Source organism: Calonectris borealis, chromosome 18, assembly GCF_964195595.1.
Source record: "Calonectris borealis chromosome 18, bCalBor7.hap1.2, whole genome shotgun sequence".
NCBI classification, from domain to species: domain Eukaryota; kingdom Metazoa; phylum Chordata; class Aves; order Procellariiformes; family Procellariidae; genus Calonectris; species Calonectris borealis.
The window spans coordinates 7950403-7977277 of NC_134329.1; the positions used below are offsets into that span (position 1 = coordinate 7950403).

A 26875-nucleotide genomic window follows, 5' to 3' on the forward strand; every position below is an offset into this window, starting at 1 on the left:
CCACGAGTTCTTGGTTTGGATTTGTCTAAGCTGCAAGCACCAGAGGTGTGTTCTGAAACAGGAGTGTTGGATTCGGGTCCGGTTCTGGAGCGTTAAAGCACATATTGCCCTTAAATACAGGCACCCTCCCACCAGAGGGGGTGGGCGCGGGCGTGAAGCTGCCAGAGCGCTTCGTGCGTGGCTGAGGATCTGCAGGACTGTCTCGCAGGCCGGTCGGAACGCTGCGGGTCAGCAGCTGATGGCACTGGTATCTGAACTTCTGCTTTTCACAGCCCGGTGGTCGGGGTGGCCGTGGGCCGAGGCTGCCCAGCAGCAGCGCTTCCCAGAGCTACAGGCGTGTGGGAGGACATGCTCGGCTCGTGTTTATCGTTCTCTGTTTGAGAGGGGTTTGCCTTGAATAAAAGTACTGCTTTGTTGGGACCGTGGCCTGAAGAGGGTCGTAACTGAGGACAAGACCAATTTCCTCTGGTTCTTAATCAAAGAACTGTAAATTCCTGGTGAAGAAGGAGAGTTCAGTAACTTTTACCGCTGCTGTCTGTTCCGTTAGCAAGGCTTGGTGTGCACCAGCTGAAGCAGGTTGCATTGAAGGCGATGGACGAGGTGTGACGCCAGCGCTGGGCAGTCGGCTCTCCTGCCCTGGACGGGAATGCACCTGGTCTATATTTCTTCAGCCACTGCTGCCGCTCTCGTGCCTTGTGAAAAATCGTGCACGGTTTTTAGGAGTCGAACGAGGTGGCTTGCTCGGTATCGCCAGCCTGTTCTGAAGCGGCTGCAGTGATGAACTTGCGGTGCTTGGTGGAGTCTGCTGCGGAAGGAGTCGTCCCTGTGGCTGCGATGCCCAGCTCAGATAAACACCGGCTCTGTTCTGGCATTCCCCTTGGCAGACGAGTTTCCCTCCGCTTCTGGAGTGAGCGGAGTGTTTTTGACAAGGGTGCGTTTTCTGGGCAGTCCCCAGCCATTGATTTTGGGTTTTAATGTATTTCTTGCCAAATCAAAGAGCCTTTTTCTTACTCGGAAGACTTTTTTCCCTCCTCCCTCTAAAGCTAATTAATCAAACCATTTCTTGGTAACTTCTGATGAGCTCATTAGATTAGGTGTCAGAGATTGCCTGTTTGTTAAAGGCTTTCTCGCAAACTTACTTTCACTCTTTAAATCACATTTGTGGTTTTCTTTATAGCTCTATAATTTTTCTCCCTCCTTGTAAAATAGTCACTTGCGTGTCTTTTATTGATCTAGCGAATAACAGAGCACACGTGGAACCAGTTTTTATTTGACTTGTATCTAAAGGAATGCATTAACCCGTCTCTGCAACCATTCTGCGTGTCGGTGTGTCACACCTTTTTCCTCTGTGACTTGTTTTTTCTCTCCTCAAATGCAGTTTTAGTGACACACGTGCCTATTCTGGGCTGCGTTTTCTGCTTGGCTGCATTCCCCTGGGCTGGTTCACGTACCTCGGGCGCCCCAGCTGCTCGGGGTGAGGGAAGTCCCAGGGCCCCGTGGTGGAGGTGGAAAGGTTCCTGTTCCACCGCAGAGGCCGGAAGGAAAGACGACCTGATCTCGCTACGGGTTGCGATCAAAAGTTCCGAGGCACCGTGCCCATTCGTTGGGGTTGGGTTTTTTGATTAGTGGAGGGAGAGAAGGAGCAGCAGATGCCGATTTCCTATTGTTTTTCCCTAACGATACTTGTAGGAACATCCAGTTTACACACGGAATGGACAGAACAGCACGAGCCTCCTGAGGCCCTTCCCGCAGCCCGTCCCTGCTGGCCCGAAGCTGTGTAGAAGGGCCGACAGTAGCAGGGGGGGAACCAGGCCTCCCTGAAGATCTCCACAGAAGGTAGCCCGAAAGTTGTGATAAACCCAAGTTCTCTTCAGTGCTCATCTTGTGCCTTGCGCAGTACCCCACAGTCTAACTTAAATGTGTTACTCCGGAGAAGAGTGGTGGGATGTGAGGTGCTATCTATGGATCTGGACGTTACTCTAGATAGTGGTGTGTTTCTCTTTAGTTTCTCTGAAATGAAATGAGTCCCCTGCCATCTAGCTGTCCAAAGGCTATTTTTCAGCACAGGTCATCCTTGATTGTTCCTGGTTTGCGTTAGGATGTGTCAGTGCTATTGTGGCTTTCAGTCCCGAGTTGTTCGGTGAACCTGCGGTACTTTAAAACCAGCACCAAAACATTAATTTTGCTTGCAGTGTAAGACCCGATCCCCAGCAGCGCCCGGGTCTCCATGGGCGGATACAGGAGTTTCAGGCACACAAGTCCCCGATGTGTACGATGTACTTTAGACCCAAGCTTAACCTCTGAACCATATTAATTGCTGAATGAGAACTGGATCTAGAAAAGAACATTCGGGGGTGCAGGAGTGTCAGGCCCCTGTGCATTGCGGAGCATCGGGACCCCCGCAGCCAAAGCGCCTGGGCCGTGGCGGGGCGTTGGAGGGGGCGAGGAGCGATGCGGGGTGCTCGAGGTGGGCCGAGCTACCCGCGCGCTGCCCCGTAGGCCCCCGAGGTGCCGCGTAAAGCAGTTCTTATTCAAAGTTGTGGCTTGCAAGGTATGACACAAAGCGTGCGCTCCTCGGGGATTTGGGGCAGCTGTTGAGTTCCTGAGGCCGAGCTCTTTCCAAGCAGTTGGGTTTCTACCCTTCCCACTTCTGTGGGAAAGAGGGGCTTCAGCCGCAGGCGTTTCAGTGTTAGAAACCATCTTTCTGGTCTCTTGTTTTCATGGGCATTTGTGTTTAAGTTAAAAAAGCTCTTTTTCTTTGTAAGATGCAGTCCGATCCCTTCTTCATTCCACTGGCCATCTTCTGTCCGTGTTCCCCTTTGACTGCAGGTGCCCGGCACTGACACCCAGCGGCATCACTCCCTCGGACTGGAATTTAACTGCCAGGGGCCAGCACTGCCCCAAGGCTGGTTCCAACGTCCTGCCCTGGGGCACGGCAGCCGCTGGCGGTCCCGGGGGTGGCGGCGGTGCTGGGGGTGGCACTGGGCTCCGGGCTCTGCCCCGGTGCTTTGCGGGGTCCGTGGGCTTCACCCTCTGCAGCTCAGGCACACGGTCCTGACCCCTGTCATCCCAGAGCAGAGAGCTCAGACTGAGATTAACAGACTTGGCTTGTGAAAAAGCGTGGTATTACCATAAAAAGAAGGGTAGAAATGGGGAGCTTAACCCGCCGGCAGGCTGGGAAGAGGTTTAAGGCGAGGCGCTGGGGCAAGGCAGCTGAGCTGCCCCTGCTCCAGTCCTGTAACGCTGGATTTACCCTTAAATCGTGCCCCGGGCACCAGCCTGGTCCTCACCGAGAGCTTTGCAGCTCTGCTGGCAGCATCTCCTCCCGCTGGGCAGCTGAGGCACCTCGCGGACGTGGTCAACATGCAGCCCCTGCGAGCTCCGTGTGCAGGTACTGATTATTGGGATTTTATTTAAATTCTGAGAATGAGGTTTCACATTTGGGATCGCCCTGGTAGCTCCGTTCCGCAGCTGCGCTCGGGGGCCAGGTGAGCCCGTGCTGGTCTGTGGTACAAAGAGGACTCAGCTCGTGGGGGAGCAGAAGCTGGCTGTTTTCTCCTTAAAACCTGCACTCCTTACCGAAAAGGGGGTCGGGTCTGTTGGGCCCTCAGGAGAAGAGCTGCCGTCTGCAGTTCCAGTCCTGAGCTGGTGCCTTCCACCATTAGCTGATTGCGTTGGTGTTTACTGGAGTCAGCTGAGACCAAAATGCCTAAATTAGCTGGAAACTCCCAGGATAAAACTCCTCCCTGCTGCTGTTCCGGGGTTGTGCCTTTGCTGGGTGCTCAGCTGATCTCTGCAAGTAGGTGTTTTGGGGTGGTGGTTGAGGGACGGGGGTTTCAGAGCTCTGGGAGGGCATCGCCTGTGCTGATTCCCCGTCACCCCGGGGAGGAGGACAGGGACGGGCCTGCGCACTTTGGGATGAGGCGCTAGAAAATTTTCAGGTTCCAGGAAAAGTTTTAGGCGCTCTCCAGGAGGAAACCCTTTCTAAGAAAAAATGTCTTTAGGCTTTAAAAGTGTAAAAATGGAGAGACGCCTCTTCATTAGGGAAATTAGAAACACTTCAGATTTGTCCTAGCAGATGTGTGTCCTTGATCCTTTCTGCAGCTGAGTTTGCTCCGGGCACTTCCAAAACCAGCTCATGTTTGAAAGACAGAGGGGAACCCTAAATAAGAAGAGGCCTTCTGATAAAGCATGAGCCTGTAAATGGAGGCAGGTTAATCCAGGCCTAATTTCTAGGGTTTACGCTTTTGTAATCCTTTTGACCCTGGATCTCCACCTACTTTCTGGGACTAATCTGTGCCCCTGCTCGGCAGCCGAGCTCTGATCTCAGCAGAGGCTCACGATTTCATTTCATGCCTATCCTGGATGTCCGCTCGGTTTGGCGGGGGCGGGGGGGAGGGCTGCTGATTAAAAACAGTTTAAAAACCAACCAAACAAAAAGTTTAAACTCCATCCGGCGTGTTCTGTCCCGGCAGCTCCCGCTCAGGGACGTATCGCAGCGAGCCTGGGGGAAAAAAGCTGCAAAACCGGAAAATGTCGGAGATGGGACCCCGGGGATGGGACCCCGGCTCGGGGGCTCCGCCACCCGCTTGGAGCCTTTTCGGGCGCGGTGGGGAGGGAGCCGGCGGGGCCGGGCCGGGGCAGCGGGGCCGCCCCCGGCCGGGGGAGGCGGGGCCGGGCCGGGGAGGCCCCGCGGCGCCGGGGGAAGCGCAGGGCGGCGGGCGCAGCCGGGACGCGGACGGTACCGGGGCCCGGGGGGGTGAGCGGGGTCGGGGGGGAGCGGGGGCGGGCGGGCTGGGGGGCGGCCGGGGCTCGGGCCGATGAGTGCCTGCCCGGGGCGGGGGGTTTTCAGCGGGGCTCCCCCGGGGCCGCCACGTCCTTCCCCTCGGGGGTCCCGGCGGGCCCCGGAGCTCCGTCCCGCTCCGGGACGGGGGAGCCGACCTGGTCGCTCCGAGCCGGCGTTGCGAGGGAGGTTGGGGAACCCCAACCACGGCCCGGATCCTGGTCCGCTGGCGACGGCTCCAGGCCCCACGGCCCCAGCGAGCCCAGAAGCCGTCCTGCAACGGGCCGGGGGGCTCGGCGCCCGGGGCAGCTCCCCGTGGGGCTCCACTGGGCTCTGCTCAGCGCCCGGCGGCCGGGAATGAAGGTGCTGCCACTGTGACTGCAGCATGGGGCCATCTCCATCCCCTACAGCGGGTGACGAGGTGGCCCGGAGCCCATATACCCTCCAACAGCCACCACCGCTGTGAGCAGACCCCACCGGGACCCCCGCTTGCAGGGAGCCGAGGGGAGGGAGAGCAGCCGGGGGCACGGGCAGACCCACGGCAGCTCCAGCGGGCCGAGAGCGGCTTGTGCTGAGCTCCCGGTCAGCTTTGGCCAAGGATGGATGCACGGAGATGGGGATGTAGTTGTCTGCTGGTGGCAGAAAAAGGTTTTCGGCTGGGTTCGTGGGCCGGGCAGTCTCGCCGCGTTGCCCAAAGAGGAAGGGCGAGCTGGTGGGGCTGCGACAGGGGAACACGAGAGCGGGCACGGATGGAGCCTCTGCTGCAGCCGTTCTAGCGCCAAGCTGCAACCGGAGATCATCTGCGGGTTTGGGGTTGGTCCTGCCCCTCGCTGGGTGCCCACAGGGATGGACCGAAGCCGGGATGCCTGGGGGTGAGGTTGGCCCTGGGGGGATGCAGGGCGAGGAGATGGGGAGGACAGCATCGCCCGCCGGCCAGGCTGAAATGCGGGGATCACCTGCTTATTTTGCCTGCAAAGATCTGAAATAATGGAGGCCCCTGATGTTAATGAAGGGAAATTATGGCTGTTCTTCAGCTTGGCGTGGCTGGAGGGTGGGGAGGCTCCGGTTAGCCCAGGGGCAGCTGGGCCACAGGTGCGGCCACCTGAAGGGAGGCTTTGGGAGCGCAGTGGAGGGTTTGTCTCGGACCCGACGCTGACAGCAGCCTACCCTGGTGTGCAGGGCATGAGAGAGCAAATGAAGGGGAGGAAATCGCCTACTTCCAGCTTCTGACCGATAACCTCCATCGATCAGTGTCTAATAGAAACACAATGGCTCTTTCCAACGGGAAATGGGCAGCTGCCTCCTCTTGCATCATGAGATGCGAGATAAGGGCTGGTGTATCTTTCTCCTGTAATCAATGCTTTGTTTTGAGATGTTTGGAAATACCTCGCGAGGAAGTTCCTCATTGTAGAGCCACCGGGGAGGGCAGTGGGGGCTCCACGTCGCGCCGTGGGAGGTGATGCAAAACAAGCGGCACCGCTGTTAAGCAATTTCCCGTCAGCGGGGCCTGTCCACGCCGCTCGGCCGACCACATCTGAACGGAGCATCATGCTCTTGTCACGCTCGCTGTGGTGAAACGGGGGAAATTTGGCACCCTTGGTCAGCCCCGAGCGGGGAGGTGACACTGCTCTTGTCCCTCAGACATTGGCAGGGTGATGCCAGCTTGATCCAGAGCCATGTCCAGGTACCTGAAGCACTTCACGGTGGTGGGGGACGACCCCGTGCAGTGGAGCAACGACTATCAGAAATGGGAGGAGGAGAAGGAGGAGGCTGGGGAGAATGGGGAGAAGCAGCCAGATTCGGAGATCAAGCTGGAGCCCACCAGCAGCCGTGTCTCCTTCCAGGACATGATGAAAAAGCTCTTCAGCTCCCACAGGTTTCAGGTGAGGCGGAACAAACCCAGGCCAAAGGGAGATGAGGGCGAGACTTGGCCAAAGGCGCCTGTGACAGCAGAATCAACGTGGGATAGAGCTCAAGGCGGGCTGGGAGCGGCGTCGAACTTGTGAACGCTCGCGGTGCCCGTGAGAGCGGCTGTTGCCTCCGAGCTGAGCCGTCCTGTTGGAAACGAGCCGCTCCGCCGCGGGCGCAGATGTTTCCTGAGCGGCGACAAGCTCCGGCGCACGCTCGTCACGGCGCGGGTGGAGGCACGTGCTCTCCCCCGGCTTGAGCTCCCCCACGCCAAGCGGTGGGAAACGGCTGGGTTCGGTGGGGAGCCAAGTGGGTTTGTACGGGCGAGACTTTGCAGGAAGAACCCACCGACCAGGGGCTGCGGGAGTGGGGGTCCTGGGAGGGAGCGACAGAAAGCTCCGTGAAATGCAACCAGCCAAATCGGGGATGCAGGGCATTGGGACATGATTAGCTGAAGGCTGCATCGGCTCCTCTTGCCGATCTGTTCGTGCTGGGAGAGGGTTCACATCGGTTCTTCTCCTCCGACAGATCCTGGTTGTCTGCTTGGTCATCCTCGATGCCTTGTTGGTCCTCGGGGAATTGCTTATGGACTTGCAAATCATCCATCCGGACAAACATAATATAACCCCAAAGGTAAAATGCAAGGAAATGCCAATGTGAACCACGATTTCCCTCTCTTTGGTGCTCAAAGCCCGCTAGAGAGGACGACTGGGCAGGCAGGACCTGGACCTTCAGCCTTGCCGAGCCGGCAGTCGCGGGCAGAAGGACGAAGGTCTCGCAGAGACTCGTGTGACAGCCCTGCGGTGTGCGGGGCCCTCCTGGCTCCGCTCATGCCGGTCCGTGCGGCGGCTGCGTGTTTCCTCGGGCTGCGGCAGAGCTGAATCGCTCTCGCCACCCTTCTCCTGGTCATCTTCACACCTCCTGCTCTGGCTTACCCAAAGCCGCTGGCTGCCCAGCCATGCTCGCTCTGGGTGTCCTTTAGAGCAGAAGGAAAGTCCCCAGCCCTTCTCACAGAGTCAGATCAGACGTGCCCTGGAGCAGCGGAGGTTTTCCAGCCTGCCCCGCTCATGTGCACGCGGGAGGGGTTCCTGGCCCTAAACTTGCGCTGTCTTTTCCCAGGTTTTCCATTACCTCTCCCTTTCCATTTTAACCATCTTCCTGGTTGAGGTGGGGTTTAAAGTCTTCGTCTACCGGCGGGAGTTCTTCCACCACAAGTTCGAAGTGCTGGACGGGATCGTCGTGGTGGTGTCGTTCATCCTCGACGTCGTCCTGATCTTCCGGGAACACGAGTTTGAAGCTGTCGGGCTCCTGATACTCCTGCGGCTGTGGCGCGTGGCCAGGATTATCAACGGTAGGCGTGCGTGGCCAGTTCCTGGTGCGTGGGCTGGATTTGCCGACCTTACCTGAATTATCGGGGCTCGCGTCTTTGTTCTCAAAGCCATCTGCGAGACCCCGGGGTCTTGCTTTCCCAGCGAACTCAGAGTCTCGCCCATGCGGTTTTCGTTGCTGGAGCGTGGCCTTAATTAGGCTGTAATTTCTTTGGAGCAGCACTAATCTGTTGCTTGTGTTGGTGCGATGCGTCGGTGATGGGGGCACGGCAGCTGGCCCGGGCTGGCGGAGATGCCCGGCTCTAGCACGGCAGCCTTGGCACGTTCCCCTAAAAAACAACCCGTAATCTGTTCTTGCGTCCCTCCCTCCCGGAGGGGGATGGTTCACGTCTTAAGTTTGTGTCGCAGGATCGTTTTGGCAACACTTTAACAGGGGAGCGGGGTAAACCCCTGCCTTCCTGAATCTACTTCTGAGGCAGAGTAGGTTTTACTGCTCTGATGTTCTGCTGCGACTCCGTCATCCCCTCCAGGGATGCTGCAGAGAACGTCCTGATCTTACTCTGGAGCTTTCTCGCTTGGATTCAAAGGGTTTACCATAAAAAGAGGAATATAAAATGTCCCCAGATCAGACTTTACTGACTGTGCTGTTGTAACTGGAAACTGTTGCAAATAGATGTAAATTCAGACACTTCTGAAACAACTGTAGCTGGGAACATTTTCTCCCTTCTCTGGGAAAGGATTTTGGGATTTAAAAGATGTGGCAATGAGATTATGCCTCATTCCTGCATGAAACCTCAGCCCAAGTGCTGTCCTGCGCCTACGAGTGCAGTTTTGGTGAGTGCCCTGTACTTGATGCAGCTCTAAGTCTCGTTAGTTGGAATAAAAGCAAAGGATGGCCGGGGCCGCGTCCGTCACCTGCAGCCCCCCGCTGCCATTTTGAAGGGGAGAACCCGCCCGATCGGCGGCAGTGGCCGGGGAGGGGGAAGATGCGAGAGCAGCTCGCAGCTTTTCTCAGTTCGGAGTAAAAGTCAGAGAGAAACCGGATTCGTGTGCAGCTGCGCGAGCCACGGGAACCCCGGTGTCTCTTAACGCCCTTTTACAGCAGAACAGCATCGCATTGACAAATAAATCTCCTTATCCTTGGGTGCTTCTGGTTTTCCCCCCCAAGTTTCTCGCCATGCCCGCCCGCTCGGAGCAACAGAGGAGGCAAAGAAAACCTGCCCCAAGCTGCGGGTGTTTGTGTCTATGCCTGGGCACGGTTCACCGCCTTCAGTCGCTGTTGATTGATGGGGACCGGGTTCCAGGCAGGTGGGGACTGTTTGATGTTATCAATGCAAATAAGCAGCACTGCTGCTTTGTCTTCAGAGAAATGAACCCCCAAACCCCAAGCCTGTTGCTTGTAGCGCTAGAAACACAGTAACGCATCGGTGCCTGCCTTCGTGCACGTTGTTCTGTCAACAGCCGGAGGAGAGCTCTGTCGGGTGGGAAGAACGTGATGTTCTTGATGCTCTTACCAAGCTGCTTTTTTTTTTTTTCCCCTCGGAAAAGGGTGGGAAGAAAATGCCTTTGCTGTGGGGGCTGAGTTCACATGTAATAACCTAACAGTATTTCAGCAGAGAAGTGACACCTCCGCTGTAGCGAGAGACTGCGTGCCCTTACCGCAGCCGCGCAAGGTGAAGCCAGAACCTTAAGGACCTGACACGTGCCATGTCCTGTTACACCGGGCAGGAGCGATCGGCCCCGGAGCAGGGGACAGAGCCGTGTGCCCCAGGCTGTGCCGTGCACTGCTGTTAGAGCAAGGCTCCCGAGCACATGAAACCGGCTAAAACGCAGCCCCTCGTGACAACAAAGCTGCCAGTTACATCCCCCCCAGGCTCTGCCAAGGGAGCAAATTCAAATTCAGGACTTGAATGACAGTCTGACTGATTAATTCAGCTCAGAGGCCAGACTGCCTCTTCCCAGCAGAGTATTGGTATCTGAATCCCTGGGGTGGCTAATTTAAAACCCTCCTCATTAAGAAAAGCACTCGGGAAGGGTGGTTTGAAGAGGACAGAACCAGAGCTCGAGAGGAACACGTTTAACTCCTTGAGTACAGACCCTGGCACTGTTAACCTCCTGCTAGTGGCTGTTTTACCTTGTAAAACGAATCCACTGTGAATTTTTTCACAGGAATAATTTTATCGGTGAAGACCCGCTCTGAACAACAAGTGTCCAAGCTAAAGCAAGCAAACCTGAAACTTGCAACAAAGGTTGAACAACTGGAACACAGCTGTGTAGAGAAGGTAAGAAAACACTTTTAATTTAAACAAGGTTTACCCGCTGGCTGCTCCCCAGAACAAGCTGGCCTGGGATCCTTTTGCAAGGTTGCCACTGTCGGCTCGGTTTCCTCACCAGAAAGTTGTGGGGTAAGCTGGGCTGGAGAACCGCAGCCCTGCCCGTCCTGCCCGTGCTTCCCTTTGCTGCTTCTCTGGCAAAGGAATGACGGCTACCTCTGTCCTACTTACTTTAGCCAGGTTGTCCTGTTTTACTGCAGCATGAGATACGTTACAGCAGTGGGAAGATCTGTGGGAACCTGGGAAACTATTTTAAGGTAAGAGCTGTAATAATGATTTTACTTGTGTCTCCTACAGGAGCAAGAAATTGAGAGGCTTAACAAGATATTAAAACAGCACGGACTCATCAGCGAGCAAAAATAGGAGGCCAGTTTTCCGAGGTGGGGAAGTCTGCCCTGGAGAGTGCAGTGTTGAAATCTACCAGTTTGACCTGAAAGGTTTTCCTGTCTCTTTGCTTTCTCTTGTATAGTGTTGTCTATAAACATTTTCTATTTGACCACACTTTGATTAGATCTTGGGATTGCAAAAATAATTTTGCTGGAAAATTAATCATGCATACTCCCTGAAAACAGTGATTTCGTAAGAAGTTTCTTGTACAGTTGTACAGTCAAAACTGCAAAATAATTTAATAAAGACACATCTTTAGAAGCTATACATTCCACAAAAGTACCACTTATTTAAAATAATTTATTTTTTTCTGTGATAAAGTTCTTTGTTTGCAACATCTTGTAGAAACTTGCGGAACAAATGATAAGAATCCAGGCTGAAAAGGTCATTTCTTCTCTACAAGCTGACCGTTCATCATTAGTACATCTCTTCTTTGCCAACCATTCTTTTCATATTGTTGGTAGTTTCCTCATTTTTGTTGCTGCTTGTGCCACTTTGTTATTTATAAAACGTTCATTTCAAAAATACCAACACACCACTCCTTTAGTTGACAATCAGATCAGCACCAAAACAGAGGCAAACATGTGCCATCTTACGTCAAACAATGCCTTGTTTTCAGCAGCAGATTTGAGTTCTGATACCGCGCGCTCTCGTCTCTTCTTCCATTTTAAGTGTTCGTTTGCGGCCTGCTGGGCTACAAAGTTCTTTCTGCTTCCACAGCTCATAAATCAACCCATTAAAAGAATTAGAATATGCAAGAACAGATGTAGGTGAGTGGACTGCTGGCAACAGTTAGACTCCAGAGAAGCCATTAGAAAGCATATTCTAAAGGACCAGGCTGGTGTTTGAACACAACGTGAACTTTTTCAGGTACTAGAAGGTCCCTGCGTTGAGACTATTTTATAGTTGAAGAGTAAGATTCAACAAGTGGGAATTTTGAAAAGTGTTAACCATAGCAAGCGTCTCCAGTTGATTTCAGCCAGAGTCAGCTGGAAGGGTCACTAAGCTTTTCTGAAAGCATAACGTAACTGTTCGGATTTTTAAAGAAAGGTAATTAATTAGTGGTTTGGGAAAAATAGCTAGAAATATGTGGCTTATGCATCTATGAAAATAGACAAAGCAGAGGCCTTATCTAATAGCACATGATTACTTTAATTAACAATTTAGCTCTGCTGTTCACAGAATAACGCAGCCTACTTTCCTCTGGAGCTTACTGTGTCCCTGTGCCCTTCCCTTCCCCTCCGGCCCCCACGCGGCTAGGCAGGCAGCTCGGACCCGCGCCACTTCAGAGCACCTCGTGTGCCGGGAGGCTGGTGGCTGTACGTGTGCTGACTGGCCAGCTAGAGCCACCATCGAGTTCATGCTGCAACCTTTTTTCCTCTCGGCAGAGGTATAATTGGGAACTTTCCACTTAATGTGGTCTTTTTCTGCCCTAAAGCTTCTGAGAACCCTCACAAAGGCTCACCCTTTCTCTCTTGGCCAATTTTAACCCAGTGTGTCTGCAATTCAGAAGAAACTGATGGCCCATCACAGTGACTGGATAAACCTTACTACTTTGACTAAAAATCAGAAAAAGCAGAAATATGGCTTTTTTTTTTTCGATACATACTTACCTTAGACAAATGGAAAGAAAAAATCAAAGGGTAACTTGGCATTAATGGTGGGCCAAGCTTTATAGCCTGGCTCTGCAGGTGAAGAAATATCAGTGAAAACCACAGAACTTGTTATAGGAATAGTCCTTTCCCTTCCTGAGGGAAGCTGCAATGAAAATACAAATGGTCATTAGCTTCTCTGTATGACTGCTGTGTTTGGGCTGGGTTATATTTTCAGCTGTTATTTGTAAAAAGTTTTTTTTTCCTATACAGTTCCATGTTTTTTTTCATGAATGATGTATAGATTTTTATTGAAGTGTGTTTTGGCAAGCAGCCCACAGTAGTGTTTGAGTTGGAACAGAAACTGTTGGGTGTAATAGATTCTAATACGAAGTGCTACCTTTATCTAAAGAGATTAACTGGGTCACTGTCACACAGCTGAAACCTAAGCAAAACAAGCCATTCTTTTTATCTTAAATCCTGTAATTTAATTACATACCTGCTTCAATGTGGTGGTAGTGATTGTCGCTGTAACGTTCACTATTCTGGCTTGTGGATTGACAAGGGATCCATATTTAGTCCACTTCACTTCCATTTCAAGTGATACTGGTATTTGGCATGAGCTCTGAAAAATGTTATAAATTCTCTCATTGTCTGACTTGTACAGAAGCAACCACATTAATTATTCATCTTATTAAACTGGCAGAATGCCCCCAGAAAGCTCGCTCCGGGAGGTTACCAGAGCAACCACGCCGTGCCTGTGCCCTGGACTGCTGCCTGGGCAGGCAGCACAGGTGCTTGCAGCCTTGTCCCGTCTCCACCGGTGACAAACCGCCTCTGTAACTGCGCTTCAGGCAGGACTGTTCTACCTCCGTAGGGCAGGACTTCGGCTTTTAGTGATAGTGCTGAGCTGGCTCTTTTTAGTAGGAAGACTTATTTCAGTAATACCGCTGGGACAGTAGAAACTCTTTAACTCTGCCAGGGCAGAATTTTGAAGCCTACAATATTAAATATTTTTAGGTATTTCTTCTTGAACTGTCAAGTTTCTGGTTACAGAAATCATTCACTGTTTAGTTGCAAAAGCATGCAAGAAACCTATATACAAGCTGCCGTTGAGGGGGTGCTGTCACTCAGCATGTGCCAGGCAGCACTACCTACCACCAATGGCAGGGACTGCACTGCGTCGGGAGGAAAAGGGCTAGTACAGAAGGTGTTAAGCATAAATGTAGTGTTTGGGTCACTCAAGTATACTGTTTCTGTGCGTCAAAGGATTCTTGCTATCTTACTCTAACCTGGCATAAGAGCACCAAGGAGAAACATTGATTCTGTTACTCACTCTTTCAACCTTATTTCTTTTGTTTCATCCTATCTGAAGAGCAAGACTCTCAACTGTGGCTAGAACTCATTTTGTACCTAGCATGTTGTCCTGATCCATAACTGAGGTGCCTGGATATCAGCTTGATTAAAAGTAACCCTGCCTTCTACGGCAAGAGTTAAATTCCTCATTTGTGAATATTCCAGGAGGACTTTCCTCCAGTTTGTTTCTACATTTTTTTTCCCCATAGGTCTGAGAAACCTAAGCTGATGCGGCAGTACAGGTACAGATCTCGGGAGAGAGGACAGTAAGAGTGAAGGGGTGGTAGTGGTGTAACTTTCACCTGTTCTGAGATGTGGAGGTGAGTTATCGGCACCCAGTCGAGCACGTCCTGGGCTTGAGAATTTCCAAATGAGGCCACAAATTCAGGAAAGCTTTGTCCTTTCAGTAAATCTAGGAGGGTCTGAGTCAAAGGCTGGCATTTCATAGCTGCAGTAATTCTTCCAGAAAAAAAAAAAGATGAGTTAAAGCAAAATCCATTGGTTTGGCACAGTAATAATTTCTCCTTGCTCTCATGCACTGCTCAAGCCTTCTGGCTACAGTTGCTAATGTACACAATCTTTTCAAGAGAAAGACCATTGTTAATTAAATGACATTTTTTATAATGAAATACTCCTACAGCAGTATAAATGTCCCAGGACCTGAACAGATCCTAAGGGAAAGGGTTGTCAGAGGGTTAAAAGCACTAAATCAAAAAAAAGAGAAATGTCCTCTTACCGTAACTTACAGCCTGATATCATGTTATAACCAAATAATATTGGAGTTCTGGCTCCCTGTGCTGCCAGACAGTCCTGGTTGGATGTACTTTGCAGAATGGTAAGTTGACTGTATTTGTTAGTACTCTGAATGATGCCAGATGTAACATACAGTTAAGGGGAAATTCAATAGTTGATGTATATCATGAAGAAAGAATCCTTAATCATGTCCTTAAAATATATCTGAAAATGCTATAATAGCTCAAGACTCCTCTTACACTGTGAAGAAGCACTAGTGTACAATGAAGGTCTAAACCTACCTCACTAAAAAGTCCCAGGAGACTGCAGTCAGGACTGAGTCACTTGCTACTTCTAAAACATAGCCAAAAAAAGCACACGTTTACTTTTGTAAAAGAACAGATATATTTTTTGGATGTCCATGCTAGAAAGTGTTTGTGAAGATGGACCAGAACAAGTGCTGCAAACAAAATTTCAACAGGGAAAGGATATCCTTGTGGCCGGAAGCCCGCTCTTACAGGCAGTCCAACAACATAACCAGGATTACCACTGAGAGGAACTGGCTTTGTATTTACCTGCAATGCAAATCTACAGCATTAGTTCTTACTCTGTACTGAAATGGTTGGAAAACACAGTATTATTTCACTTATTTTAGGATTATTAACTGCCTTGAACAATGATAGTAGTAAGACTGCTCTGTAAGATTATAACAGTTCTCTGAGGCAGGCTTTGCTTTCACTGGATACAGTTATACAGAGTCACAAGATGACTCTTCTAAATGTGAAAAACAGACTTTGGAGACCTTTATTGCCCTGTTCCAAAATGCTGCCTCATTTGTGTATCCAGGGCAAGTTACATTTTACCTTGCTGCTAACAATTGTTCTGATTCAAGTTTAATAAGTTTTGTAATTAAATGTCTTTCAACAAGTCATCCGTAACATCTCTAGCAGTTACCTGAGTAAAGCTGATTTCAAAGCTCTGCTGTATTGAACGTGCTTCTTTGTTAATTGCCCCCAAGACAAAAGAAGCAGCTGCTTCTATTATTTCTCCTGCATCTGTGTATGTAATGTGATAACTCACCTGAAAATTAAACATTTTAGATATTAATTAGAACAAATACATTAGAGTATGAAACTAGAAAAAAGAATTTAAAACTATGTAAGCATTGTTTTCTTTCTTCCTTGTTTAAGAGACACTCAACTACGTGGTAGAGATATACTACATTCTCAGTTGTAGTAAAGATGGGCCCAGAAAACAGGAGGAACTGAAGTACTGCTCAGTAGGTGGCTAGTCATTTTACAAAGACTGTGCATTAAAAACACATAGACCTGCCGCTATATCCAAGGTAGCATACGCTTTTATAAGCACTGATACTTAGGGTCTGATTAGACACTTTCCCTCCAGATGCTGATCTAGCTTTCTCGTACAAATTCAGACACGTGAGGTGGAAATACTGCCTATTTATTCTAGTTTGTTGCTCATTTCCTGTCTGCAAAGGGAGAGAGTTTCAAGAAGAGCAAGAAAAAAGCTGTGGTCTGATCTGACAGACAAAAACATGACATTCACAAAGTAGCCATGTCAGCAGATTTACGTATAAAGGACATGATTGTTACCAAACCAAGCCACTGATTAGCAGTGGTCGGAAACGGATCTAGGATTGGAGCCTCTTAAAAACTGACTTCTTGATAAACCTCTTCTAAGCATAAGCCCAATGTTCATCTATTTAAGCTGAAAAGATGAGATGATTTGCGCTATGTATTCCTCTGTCTCTGCCACCTCTGTGCCTGAAGTCGTCACCTCCCAAGCATAATGTAGATTCTAAACTCATGTTATTGTCTGTTATGTCATATACACACAGTAATAATAGAAAAGGATTTCATCCTGTCTCCGTGTTATGTTGCATATAGTTATTATTTTGTTGCAAAACACTCTCTTTTATCCCAAAGTCAGTGTTTCTCCTGTCACATTTGCTTTGGAGATGTCACAATATATGGAAACTGTGCAAGGCCTTTCTCACATCTTTGTAATTTGTGAATCAGAAATTATTTGATGCATACATGCTTTCCATCAAACGTGAGGAGGAAAAGAACTGTCATACCTACCCCAAGAACTATATTTATGCACAGTTCATCCAAAATCATAGGGAGCCTGAGGACATCACTACCATTAAGTAAAGTCCGCATTCCATTCAGAGACTGGACAACTATGGAGTGGACAGTAATATTAACCTGAAAAACAAATTCATGTAATTTCTGAATATTGTGTATAATTATTTTTGGCTTTTTCTGTATTATTACATTTGTGACCCTTCCGGGTTCTGTTCCACAGAGACAGCAGTCAATAATCCTCTGAACAACTGCTATGTTACATGTATTGCTGAAGCTCAACAAAAGGTTCTATTTTTAAGTAACTAGGGAGAGTTACTTAAAAAGAGAGTTTTATATGAGGGGAAAGCATCAGGCTTAAATGTTTGCAGGTGGTGTATTATCTTGGAGTTACTAAATATCATTACTGATAGCAAATGATAGAAATTTCTTAATTTAAAGATTAAGGATAAAGTCCCTGTTCTGATGAAGTCAGTGAAAAACTCTGACTATAATTGAGTAAGAATTTTGCCCCCAGCTGTTCCAACTGAGTTAGAAGGATACTTACCACCTGATTTGATTCGGGTACCTAGAGGAGAAGAAAAGAACAAATTCAAACAATAGCAAAGGTATGACCTATTACAAGTAGCAGTTAAGTAAAGCAGTTAAGGCTTAGCTGCTTTGCCTATTTAACTCTCTATCATTACAATAACTTTTACACATGGAAATGATTGGATGTACACTACAGTATCCAGGCAGTGTGAAAATAACTGCTATTCTTTGTGGCTAGCAGGCAAAATCTTATAGTCCAAGCCTCTTCTTCCCCTGACAGTAACTGGAAAATTTCTTAGTGACTTCCATCAGTTTTCCATCAGGCCTATCCCAATAAATACACAGTGCATTCAATAAGTAGTAGATGAATCTAGTCTTTCCCTTGGACACTCAATTTGCAACTCAGAACTATGAAACACTGATAGTTTACTTGCATCAGAAAGGTGGCCCGAGAAAGGCATCTCGGTTTGGCATGACTGTTATTGTGCATCATAGCGTTTGACCTATTGAGGTCATCAGAGAACATTGTTCCTATTGCAGATGTGTGCAAAACCACTTGTAACTATTCATAGACTGCCAGTTTAGGAAGTCTGCCAGGCTGTTCGTACCCAAAGAAATGAAGAGCTTTTGTTGTCCCGTTCTGACGGTAAAGAGTCCATAGTTTCACGGTCTCTAAACAAAGAAATGAGAAGCAAGTATCCCTCTTGTTATATAGCACCTGGACATGCACAGTTGCTCCACTGCAAAATTTCCACCAAATTTTCATGAAAAGGCAGAAATGTCAGACCAAGGTCATCAATCAGGCCTGAAAAATACTCACATTGAGCAACATTTTATCAAAAGTTCTATTTTTGTAACTTCCCAATGAGTGTTTGATTCACATCTTTGGGAAGGGACCAAAAATTGGACTCTGACCATGAAGCAAGTTCTGCAGAATTATGACAGGATACAGAGCCCAGTCTGCTCATCTAATGTCATGATAGAGAACATATTCCTATGAGCTGGAGACCTGAAGGTGATGCAGGTAAAGTCTGCCACACACTGTCACATATTTATATCAACATCCTGAGGTATGGCTCAGCCATCAGAATCAGCTGTATGAATAAAAGTGCTTGTAAAGATTAGAGCCGTCCTTCAGGGAAGCATGCTGGTTCTGACTAGGGTAAATGATCACCACTCCTAAAATTCTATTTATCTGTGACTAGGGTGATGAATTATGTTTCTGTAGGTCACTGGCAGACAGCACTCCAGCCGCACTGCTGCCTCCCACTGACTCATCTGCCCAGGGAGGCAAGCAGGGGCAGGCAGCAGCGTGTTGCTTTGGCAGCTGCACAGTACACATTAACCGTGGTATGAAGCACCTCAACATTATATCTATCTTTTTTGAGGGTTCCAAGCACCCCAACGGCCCTTGGGTCTGCTGGACAAGCCAGGGTAGGAAGCAGAGATGAACTGCAACAATTACAGACCTTCATATCACTCAAGTCACCCAGCCCGGCAGTGAGTATGGGTCCATAACGACGGGGTTTTCTGAAGGAACTGCTGCACCAGTCCTCTCACCAGGGGCTCCCAGCAAGCCTTCCTGGGTTGATGCTTTGCCATTTCTTTTGCCGGCAGCTCCACCTGCTGGCACTGGAAGGGCTCCCTACTCTGCCCCGTGACCACCCTGTCCCCAACACCAAGTCACTTCTCTATTGCCACATCCCATCTTCAGCTCCCTTTGGAAAGGAGGAGTTTCCTACAGGTCATCTCTAGCGTCTATCCAGCCTTCTCCAGTTCTTGCATCTGATGCTTCCCGAACCTTCAATGTACTTTGGACAGAAGTCTGACCTCTCCTAAGCTGGGCCATTGTAATTAGCAAACAGCACATGGGTAGCTTGTTATGTACCGTTCTAGTGAGGAAGGGGAATTCATCGTTTAATTCAAAAACATTCAGCTGCTTGGAGCCTGTCCTGACACATGCTTTTTATTTTCTGCTTCTGCAGCCACCGAGAACTCTAATTTTGGTTGCACATGGAAACACTCAAAGCCCTTCTGAGGCAGAGTTTTTTCTACCTCTTCCATAGCGGGATGATCAAAAGCTCACATTTGTGAACAATTCTTTGCTGATTTCAATGCGGTCCTCAAAGATCAGGAGAATGATCCCACCTGTGAGAATGTGAACTACTTAGTGGGCTTTCCTTTACTGTTGATAGCTTTGGAACCTGTGAAGGGACTGGAAGGGGTCTTTAAGTAAGGAGTACTAATTAAATTAATTTAAATAATTACATAAATTAAAAACATTTTAATGGTGGAGAGCATGCTGTTTCTTGACGACCTTCGGCTTCTTGAAGGAGCTATCAGGTTAAGGTATTACATATTTTAGTTTCAATTTTGCATGCATGATTTCTTTGTCTTCCTGAATATCTGTAAAGGGGATTTATTTATACATAAGACATCATCCTCCAGTTCAAAAAGGAATGAAAAAGTAAGCTTAGCTTTGAAAAATAACCCCAGACTGGATTTGGTAGTAGGCTGGATACAAACAAATTTGCTCTCAGTGGGGTAAAAGGTCATGTTCTTTGAGGAGTATAAGGCTCAGCATGCATGGGCAACACCTCACTATTAAAAACTGAGGCTTGTAAGAAAGATATATATGCAGAGGATTAAACCTTACATGTTTCTCTTTAAGTACAAAGGTTTACCAGCTCTTTAAAACCCAGACCTTTTAGAATTATGCACTCTGGTAATAGGCTTCTTGGAAAAGCTTGAACGTGCACAAAAGCATAAACTGCTGCCATTGCAGCAAGCGCTAGCTCAGTGATACAAGCTTGTCTCTTCAAAACCATTATTTTTGTTGGCTAAGTAGAGAACAGTAAGTGCTTCTGTTACCAGAGCTTAAAAGTAAAAACATTTCCAAAGGCTTTCTGTATAAAAGTCTGTTGCATAGAGATGTTTTTTTTTTCTCCCCAACCCCCAGTTTAAAAATCCAAATAAAACACCATATCCTTTAGTAAATAGAAGTTACTTAATTCTGGAGATGCAAAAAGATATGTAATATCAACAGTCAGCTATATGTTTCAAATCATACTTACTGCTAAAATGCTGGAGTTGATATAGAACAGCATACTAACTGCTTCTATGTTGCCACATTTTTCCACACTTAGTGATCTAATGCATTTTGTAGCCTGGTTTAGTAAAAACCCTGGAAAAAAGTCACAAACTATTACTGAAGGAAATTAAAGACTAATTACGAAAAGCAGAAATAAAAAACAATATAAGAACCTCAAGTATAAGCAAAAGTGAAGGTAAACGTAATTTCTATTGCAGATAAGGTTTTATGTGAGCTATAAGGAATGCTACTTTCTTAGATTCTACAGAAATGCTATGAGACAAAATATTACTTAACAATAGAAGCTTAATAAAAGCTAGATGATTTATTACTTCATTTTTGAGATCTCATAAGATTTTTTTTTTCTTTCACAAGAGACTTCAGTTTTCCTATGGTCATCATCATATTTGTTATAATGCCTTATTTAGTAATAACAGTGGGTTTTGGAAAATGCAGGTGTGTGGGTTTGGTTGTGGTTGTGGCTTCTTTCTTTTTTTCCCCGCCTCTCCCTCTGCAGATTTTCAGGAAACTGTGTGAAAGGTTAAAATGTAGGGCTCAGCCTGCAAGTCTGACTTGACTTGCATTCAGGCTGTGAAAGGAACCTCATTGTACCAAAGGGACATCTTACAAAGGTTGCCCAGTTAGGTCTTGCTTTGTGTAATACCCTCTTCCCTCATGGTGTCACCCTTGTACTATTTTATTAAATCAATTATGCCAAATAGGGTGTTTTATTATTGGACAAACAACCCATTAACAAGACCCTCAAGGATTTACATATCTAACTTTGAATGTTTAATATAGATGCAACGCGCTTCCAATCTATGTCTAAAAAACCTCCAGAGAAACAGAAGCTATTTGAAAAACACTTGTTCATGAATCTTTGTCTGAATTTACATTTGTGTGTGTGCCAATTTACTGACTGATTAAGCCTAAGTCAGAGCAGAATACTCTAAAGCAAATAAACTGGAATTCAAATGCATTTTCTAACCTGCAGGATTCGCATCAGAGCACCAAGAGGAGACAACAGGACTAGGTAGTCTTAGAAATGCATCCACTGTCTGTATAGGAACACCATACTGCCAATAAAACAATATATTCAATTATATAGGTGTGTTTCAGTCCACAGAAAGTTTTAGAGCACTTGTATTGACAATAAATCTGAATAAAAGAAGTACTTATTTCCACTATATCTGTCAATACTGTATACTACTCTGTGCATCAATTCTTAAGCCACTGCTAACAGCTTTATGTTTACAATAACAAAACAGCTACTTATTTTTCAAAGATCTTAAAAATCTAGTTCACTTTTTAAGTAAGCTAACACAAACCACTACACTTCTTATTTTTACATTTCTATATTTAAAGAGCAAAACAAAGTTTTTCTTTTCCAAAAGAACGGCATTTTTTTAAAAGCAGATGGAAACAATGCTCACTCGTTCTTCTATGGAACAATCTAATACTAATTGAACCAGATAATTATTTACCTTGTATCTGTAAGTTTCATTCGTATCAGAAGGATTTTGAGCATCTGTGTTCATATTCCAGCTGTCAGGCTCAGCACTGAAAGAAGCACTTCCAAACTGTTTAAGCAACTGATCAAAATTTTCAGAAGTAGGCATTTCAGGGGAACTGAAGGAGAGCGCTTGTTTATCTGTTAAAACATTTTAAAGAATGAGATAACCTTTAGGGTAAAAGATACAGAAACAGTATTTAGTAGCAATTTTTCTTTCTGGAGACTCAGTTACAGAAAAATATCAATGCAACTTTTCTTTAAAAGCTTTCTCTTTTCTTTAAGAGAAAAGCTAGGTGGTATCTTAATTCATCATTTCACCCAGATCCACGAAAGCACAAACTTAAGGAAAGAGGTAAGTCCCTTTCTTTCAAAATCACATTTTCTAACAGCATATGTTCCAAAACAAAGATATGCCAATTAGTGTCTACAGTTCCATGCTAAGTATTCAGATGACTACTGCACAGTCCTAATTAAATGAAGAGAACATAGTACCGATCACTTTCTTCATTCCCTGCAAGTTACTTCAAAGCTGGCCATAAAGGATTTGTACCACTGGTGACTATTACATAGTTACAGTAACAAATCGGGAAGGAGTCAGTTTCCCATGAAACAACTTTAAATGTGATTTATTGAGGATGCGAAATTCTTTACAACAACAACAACAAAAAATCTTTTTTCAACAAAGACAACTAAGAGAGTATGAGATGTTTTAACTCCATAGTTTCACACGTGAAGAGATTACAACATACAGACTGTGAGCATACAGAATAACCAGTTTTCTGACAGGTTTAGTTACTTTTAATTTTAGTCTGTTTCTGGCACCTAAAGAGCTTATAAAAATAACAGCACAATGCTTAATATTGGCAACAACACTACTTACAGTTTGTAGTGTGAATGCAGAAAACACTGGGATTGACTTGGTCAATTAATTTAAATATCCTTTCTGGTGGATTTGCTTCAACATCAAGTGAATATATAGCAGCTTTCTGACTACAAAAACGGCTATCACCTCTGCAAACAATAATAATAAAATCAATGATCCACTAGAAGTTAGTATTGACCATATTTTACAGTTCTTTTCATGTATTGAGGCAGCATCAAAAAAAGCACTAAAGAGATTACTCTTTTTAACACAATTTGTATAGCAATTGTGCTTCCTTAGAAGGTTTATATTGTTTTATACTGTGTGCTTAGTAATAAATAATAGAGAATTCTCCAACATGTTTTATCTAGCAGAGACAGCAGTGTGAGCAGGAACATGAAGAAAGGAAAGAGACAAACCAGGGGGAAGGGAAGAGCCTGACAGTAATAATATTGGAGTTAAAATGACAAGATGGATGGGATCCAGATGGTGTGGGACACCACAAATGCAGGCTGCACCACAGGCTATACACAGCTCAGAAGTACTTTTATTTATACCACACAAGTGGGAAGTATGACCTTTAGGGTAACGTGATGTAGATCAGAAAAAAGGTCAGTTTCATGAAAATTGGAGTAATATTAACCTGGGGTGGGGGGAGCGGGAAAAAGTCCTACCTGAGAGGCACGTAAAAGAAATAGCAGAGTGAGAAACAGGGAGGTGAAATAACCCATCCAACCCGTAAGAAAAGTATTTGTAGATGTGCCATGGGTTCATTAACAACAGCCCAGAACTGCAGGAGGCTGCACAGCGAATGTGCCAGTTCATACCCTGAAGAGTACTGGCGTGTCCTACATGCTAGAAATACAAGATGATGATCCTTGTGAAACTTAGGCAGAGTTAAAGCAGTCAGGGACAGATACTGAAGAAGTAAAATGACTTTTAGAAATTACTTTTTAAGCATGGAGTTAAACTTTTCCATGAGATGAACCATTTGTTAGTAGGATCACATCATAAATCAAACATGCTTTTTTGCCTGTTTCAGAGACCACATAGCCTCTCATTTGTGATCAGTCAAACCCTTTCAGTAACTAACACAATTATGCAAATGTATATAAATCTAGATGTAAATAATGAGATCCACAATACTTGCAGTCATTGAAAATCCCATGGATTTTCATGCAAAATGAACATTTTACACAAAAGAATTTGGGGAAAGAAACACAAGTTCATTTTATGCATTTCTAGTTGACAAAGACAGAATAGTCACCTGAGACAATTAAACTGTCACTCAGGAAGGTGTTGATTAGACCTTTCTGATATATATAAATATCTATAAATGGGTAGCAGTAGTCATTGTGTGCAAGAACAATAAGAAAAGGCAGTCTGGGATGACTGCTAATTCAAATTTCAAAGCACCGAGAATAAACCCGAGTGTTCAGATTGGCATAATTTATGCAGAAGGTGGGTTGAAGAGCTGTACTTGGTGTTCTGAGAAGTCACAAAGAGATTTTTACATTACGATTTTGAAGTGAGCTTTCTTAACTCCTTTTTGAGAAGATTAAATTGAAGGTGTTTTCAGATAAACTCTAAATAGTAAAGAAACAACTATCGGCATTACTTTATTGATATAAGGTTACATTTCACTGTTTGTAAAGTGACACACTGGCAGTGAGGCAGCAGGTTGGGATGCTGACTTGTAAAACTAGGATCAGAATGATGCTCACGCTACTTCATTAAGCCCTGAATTGATCAAGTTTCTAGATGGTATCATAAACCATAACGAAAGAGGTCACTGATAAATTGCTGAGGACCTACGGAGGTGGCCAGATAGTCCCATGGTATCAGCTTTCTTAACTTCCAGACACTGCATTATATCGATGAAAGTCTAAAGATGCATTATTCTTCCCCCAACAGAAGGCATCACCACCACCTAAGCGCCCACAGACAGTAGCACAGTGAAAGAGGAGAAAAGCAAGGAGCACGAGTTTAGAAAAGAGGGAATAAGTGAATGAGAAACTGGGGTGGGAGGCGAATTTGCTGTTCTACCTGGTTAGGGACAAAAGTTTACAGGCCTAGTGCAGGAAGGACTGGTGAAAGGTAGGTGGGAGTTAGGATGGCAGGGGGGAGGAGAGTTAGGAGTGGGTAAGAGGACAGGATAGAGCCCTTACAAATGCATGGAGCAAATAAAACGGGATTTTGTATTTCATATAGCTATTTATCCACTTACGTGACAACAGGCACTGAACATGTAGTAAAGAGACTGAAATCTGCTGCACTGCAATCAGGGTCACAGCAGCAATTTACATCACACTGTGCCACCAACAGATCACAAACACACAGCTTGGCAACTGGAGGAGAGATTTAAATTAGAATTAGAATTGGAACTTTACACATTACAGCATGTTCCCTAACACTTTCACTTTTCACCTCGCCTTATTTTTGACAATGGTCAAAGTCTATATCCAAATTCATGTGCTCTTTTTTTTTTAAGTCATTTTTAAAAGCCATCTTTTCTGCTACTTAGCAAATCTATTTGGAACACAATAACAAAACCAAGGGCATGCTAAAATCTGAAGGTGTGTTTCCTGTGAAATCAAAAAAGCAACTTGAGTTAATAGGAATTTTGAAAGTATGAAAATATATTCAGCTCTGCAGAGGAAAAAAAAAAATACAAACCGGGTATGCTTATCTACTTGTTTGAGCTTACTGGAAAAAAATGAAAAAAAAAAAAAAAAGAAACATTCTGATAGAGCAGTGAGATATTTACAAGTATTAAGCATGTTCCGGGGTCCAGTAATATATTTTCCTGATGTGCCAACATAACCATGGTTGACTTCTTTGAAATTGTTTTTTCTCTCTCTCTTTAGATACTGTGAAATATTGTAATAATACAGAAAGTAATTGCTAGCAATACTGTAAACTGTCTTGATAAAATACATTTGGCAAGTTCTCAAAACATTCTTAGGTTTTCAAGTTTATAAATTTAAAGAACAGATACTATTCTACTGAACTGTTTTTGAGAGTTGCTGTTCTATAATAAATCTAAACTTAAGAATAGCACAGAATGAAGAAAATTAAGACCAGTGCTCCGTAGGTAAGACATTCAAAGAACGCTCATTTTCCTAACTACAGCTTCTTTTATTTCAGCTTGACTGTTGCCCATTTCTCTATGGCCTCCTGGATGCTCTCTGACCATCTGAACAGTATCCAGGTATTTCCTGGAATCTCTGAAGTTCTGGCTGTTCTGTCAGCTGATTCCAGCTGACAGAATCCTTAGCTCCCCTTGTAAACAAGAGAAGTTTAAACATGGATGATTAGATTGTGCAGTTATGTCTCTGAGATCAGGGACTTAAGTCTCTTTTCCCCAAGGAGGCATGCACTGGGACAGCATGTTTAATTTGGCAAGTAATCTAGGGAAGCTGAACCGATGGCAATAACACTGGGAAATCAAAAGTTAAATAAAAGTATACCTGCAAATTAGAAGACAGTGGGAAACACCTTCTGATAGCACAATAACAAAATTTGTGGTCTATATTGCCATAGCACCACTATATATCCACAGAGCTGGGGCTGAATTAGGAGTCTTGGGGCAAACTGTGCGCATCCAGCTCAGTGTGTAAGTGGAGATCTCCACGCACATACAGGGTGAGCCTGGGTCTCCTCTGCGAGGCCAAGCTCTGCCCTGTGGGCTCAGAGCAAGGTGCTGGGTGGGCAGGAGAGCTTGCCCTCCATCAGTGCCAACTCACAGGAGTTGTGCACGCTAGGATCTGCGTGCCCAGTACCCTGGGGCTGTGTAGGGGCTTGCTGAGCCTGCCTTTCTGAGGCGGCTTCGAGCCTCGGCTGGAGAGGGGTGCTGCACAGTCTCGATAAATCCCCGGGGGCCCCAGCGAGAAGCAGGGCAGCTGCCGCGCAGGCTTGTCCCAGCCCCGGGCAGCTGCAATGGGGGCCTAACGACGACAGGAGGTCCGAGAGAGGCCGTGAGCGGGGCTTCGCTTGGTCCTGGAAGAGCCGCCGGTGCCCCGCAGACCCCGCCCCGCAGCGCCCCACTGGGCACCCACCGTCGGTGACCGGGGCCGGCCCGCTGCGGGGCCGCGCCCGGGTGGCAGCACGGGTCTCCGGTGGCGCCGCAGGGCCCGCCGCGCTGGCCATGGGCTCGGGTGCGGGCTCGGCGCTCGGCTCTGCTGCCCGGACCGGCGGCAGGAGGAAGAGGAGGAGGGCCCCGAGCCTCAGCGCCACCGCCATGCCGGCCGCTCCCGGGCCGCCCCTAGCAACGGCGCGGTTACCAGGGAACGCAGAGCATCACGGGAAGGGCGTGTTCCGCCCCTCCCCGGGGCATCACGGGAAACAAGGGGTC

At 46.8% G+C, this 26875-nt stretch overlaps 2 protein-coding genes across 4 annotated transcripts; one reads left to right on the forward strand and one right to left on the reverse strand.

The window, feature by feature from the left end:
• Positions 1 to 4676: 4676 nt before the first annotated feature.
• Positions 4677 to 13814, forward strand: HVCN1 (hydrogen voltage gated channel 1). Of its 2 annotated transcripts, none has more exons than XM_075167653.1 (6): positions 4677 to 4741; positions 6425 to 6666; positions 7220 to 7324; positions 7811 to 8042; positions 10189 to 10301; positions 10650 to 13814. In XM_075167653.1, the coding sequence occupies exons 2-6, from the start codon at positions 6460 to 6462 to the stop codon at positions 10713 to 10715; spliced, it is 723 nt and encodes a 240-aa protein (XP_075023754.1). In that variant the 5' UTR covers positions 4677 to 4741; positions 6425 to 6459; the 3' UTR covers positions 10716 to 13814. The 2 variants fall into 2 exon arrangements, with proteins under 2 accessions (XP_075023754.1, XP_075023755.1); XM_075167654.1 differs by having other exon boundaries at positions 4679 to 4759; positions 10650 to 12600.
• On the reverse strand, positions 11026 to 26790 carry TCTN1 (tectonic family member 1). 2 transcript variants are annotated; one of them, XM_075167652.1, is made up of 15 exons: positions 26580 to 26790; positions 24749 to 24869; positions 22540 to 22670; positions 21631 to 21797; positions 21135 to 21222; positions 20130 to 20239; positions 17072 to 17092; positions 16522 to 16647; positions 15374 to 15499; positions 14912 to 14994; positions 14424 to 14564; positions 13990 to 14146; positions 12831 to 12956; positions 12353 to 12497; positions 11026 to 11767 (listed from the first exon to the last, which is right to left on the reverse strand). In XM_075167652.1, exons 1-14 carry the CDS (start codon positions 26761 to 26763, stop codon positions 12354 to 12356), a joined length of 1725 nt encoding a protein of 574 aa, XP_075023753.1. In that variant the 5' UTR covers positions 26764 to 26790; the 3' UTR covers positions 11026 to 11767; position 12353. The 2 variants fall into 2 exon arrangements, with proteins under 2 accessions (XP_075023753.1, XP_075023752.1); XM_075167651.1 differs by lacking the exon at positions 11026 to 11767 and having other exon boundaries at positions 12162 to 12497.
• Positions 26791 to 26875: the final 85 nt, after the last annotated feature.

Coding starts and splice junctions, on each gene's coding strand:
- HVCN1 (XM_075167653.1), top strand. CDS start 6,460: ATGTCCAGGTACCTGAAGCACTTCACGGTGGTGGGGGACGACCCCGTG. Junction 6,667..7,219: donor TCAGCTCCCACAGGTTTCAG/GTGAGGCGGAAC, acceptor CTCCTCCGACAG/ATCCTGGTTGTCTGCTTGGT. Junction 7,325..7,810: donor AACATAATATAACCCCAAAG/GTAAAATGCAAG, acceptor GTCTTTTCCCAG/GTTTTCCATTACCTCTCCCT.
- TCTN1 (XM_075167652.1), bottom strand. CDS start 26,763: ATGGCGGTGGCGCTGAGGCTCGGGGCCCTCCTCCTCTTCCTCCTGCCG. Junction 24,870..26,579: donor GCCGGCCCCGGTCACCGACG/GTGGGTGCCCAG, acceptor TCTCTCCTCCAG/TTGCCAAGCTGTGTGTTTGT. Junction 17,093..20,129: donor TCAACTCCAGCATTTTAGCA/GTAAGTATGATT, acceptor CTTCTCCTCTAG/GTACCCGAATCAAATCAGGT.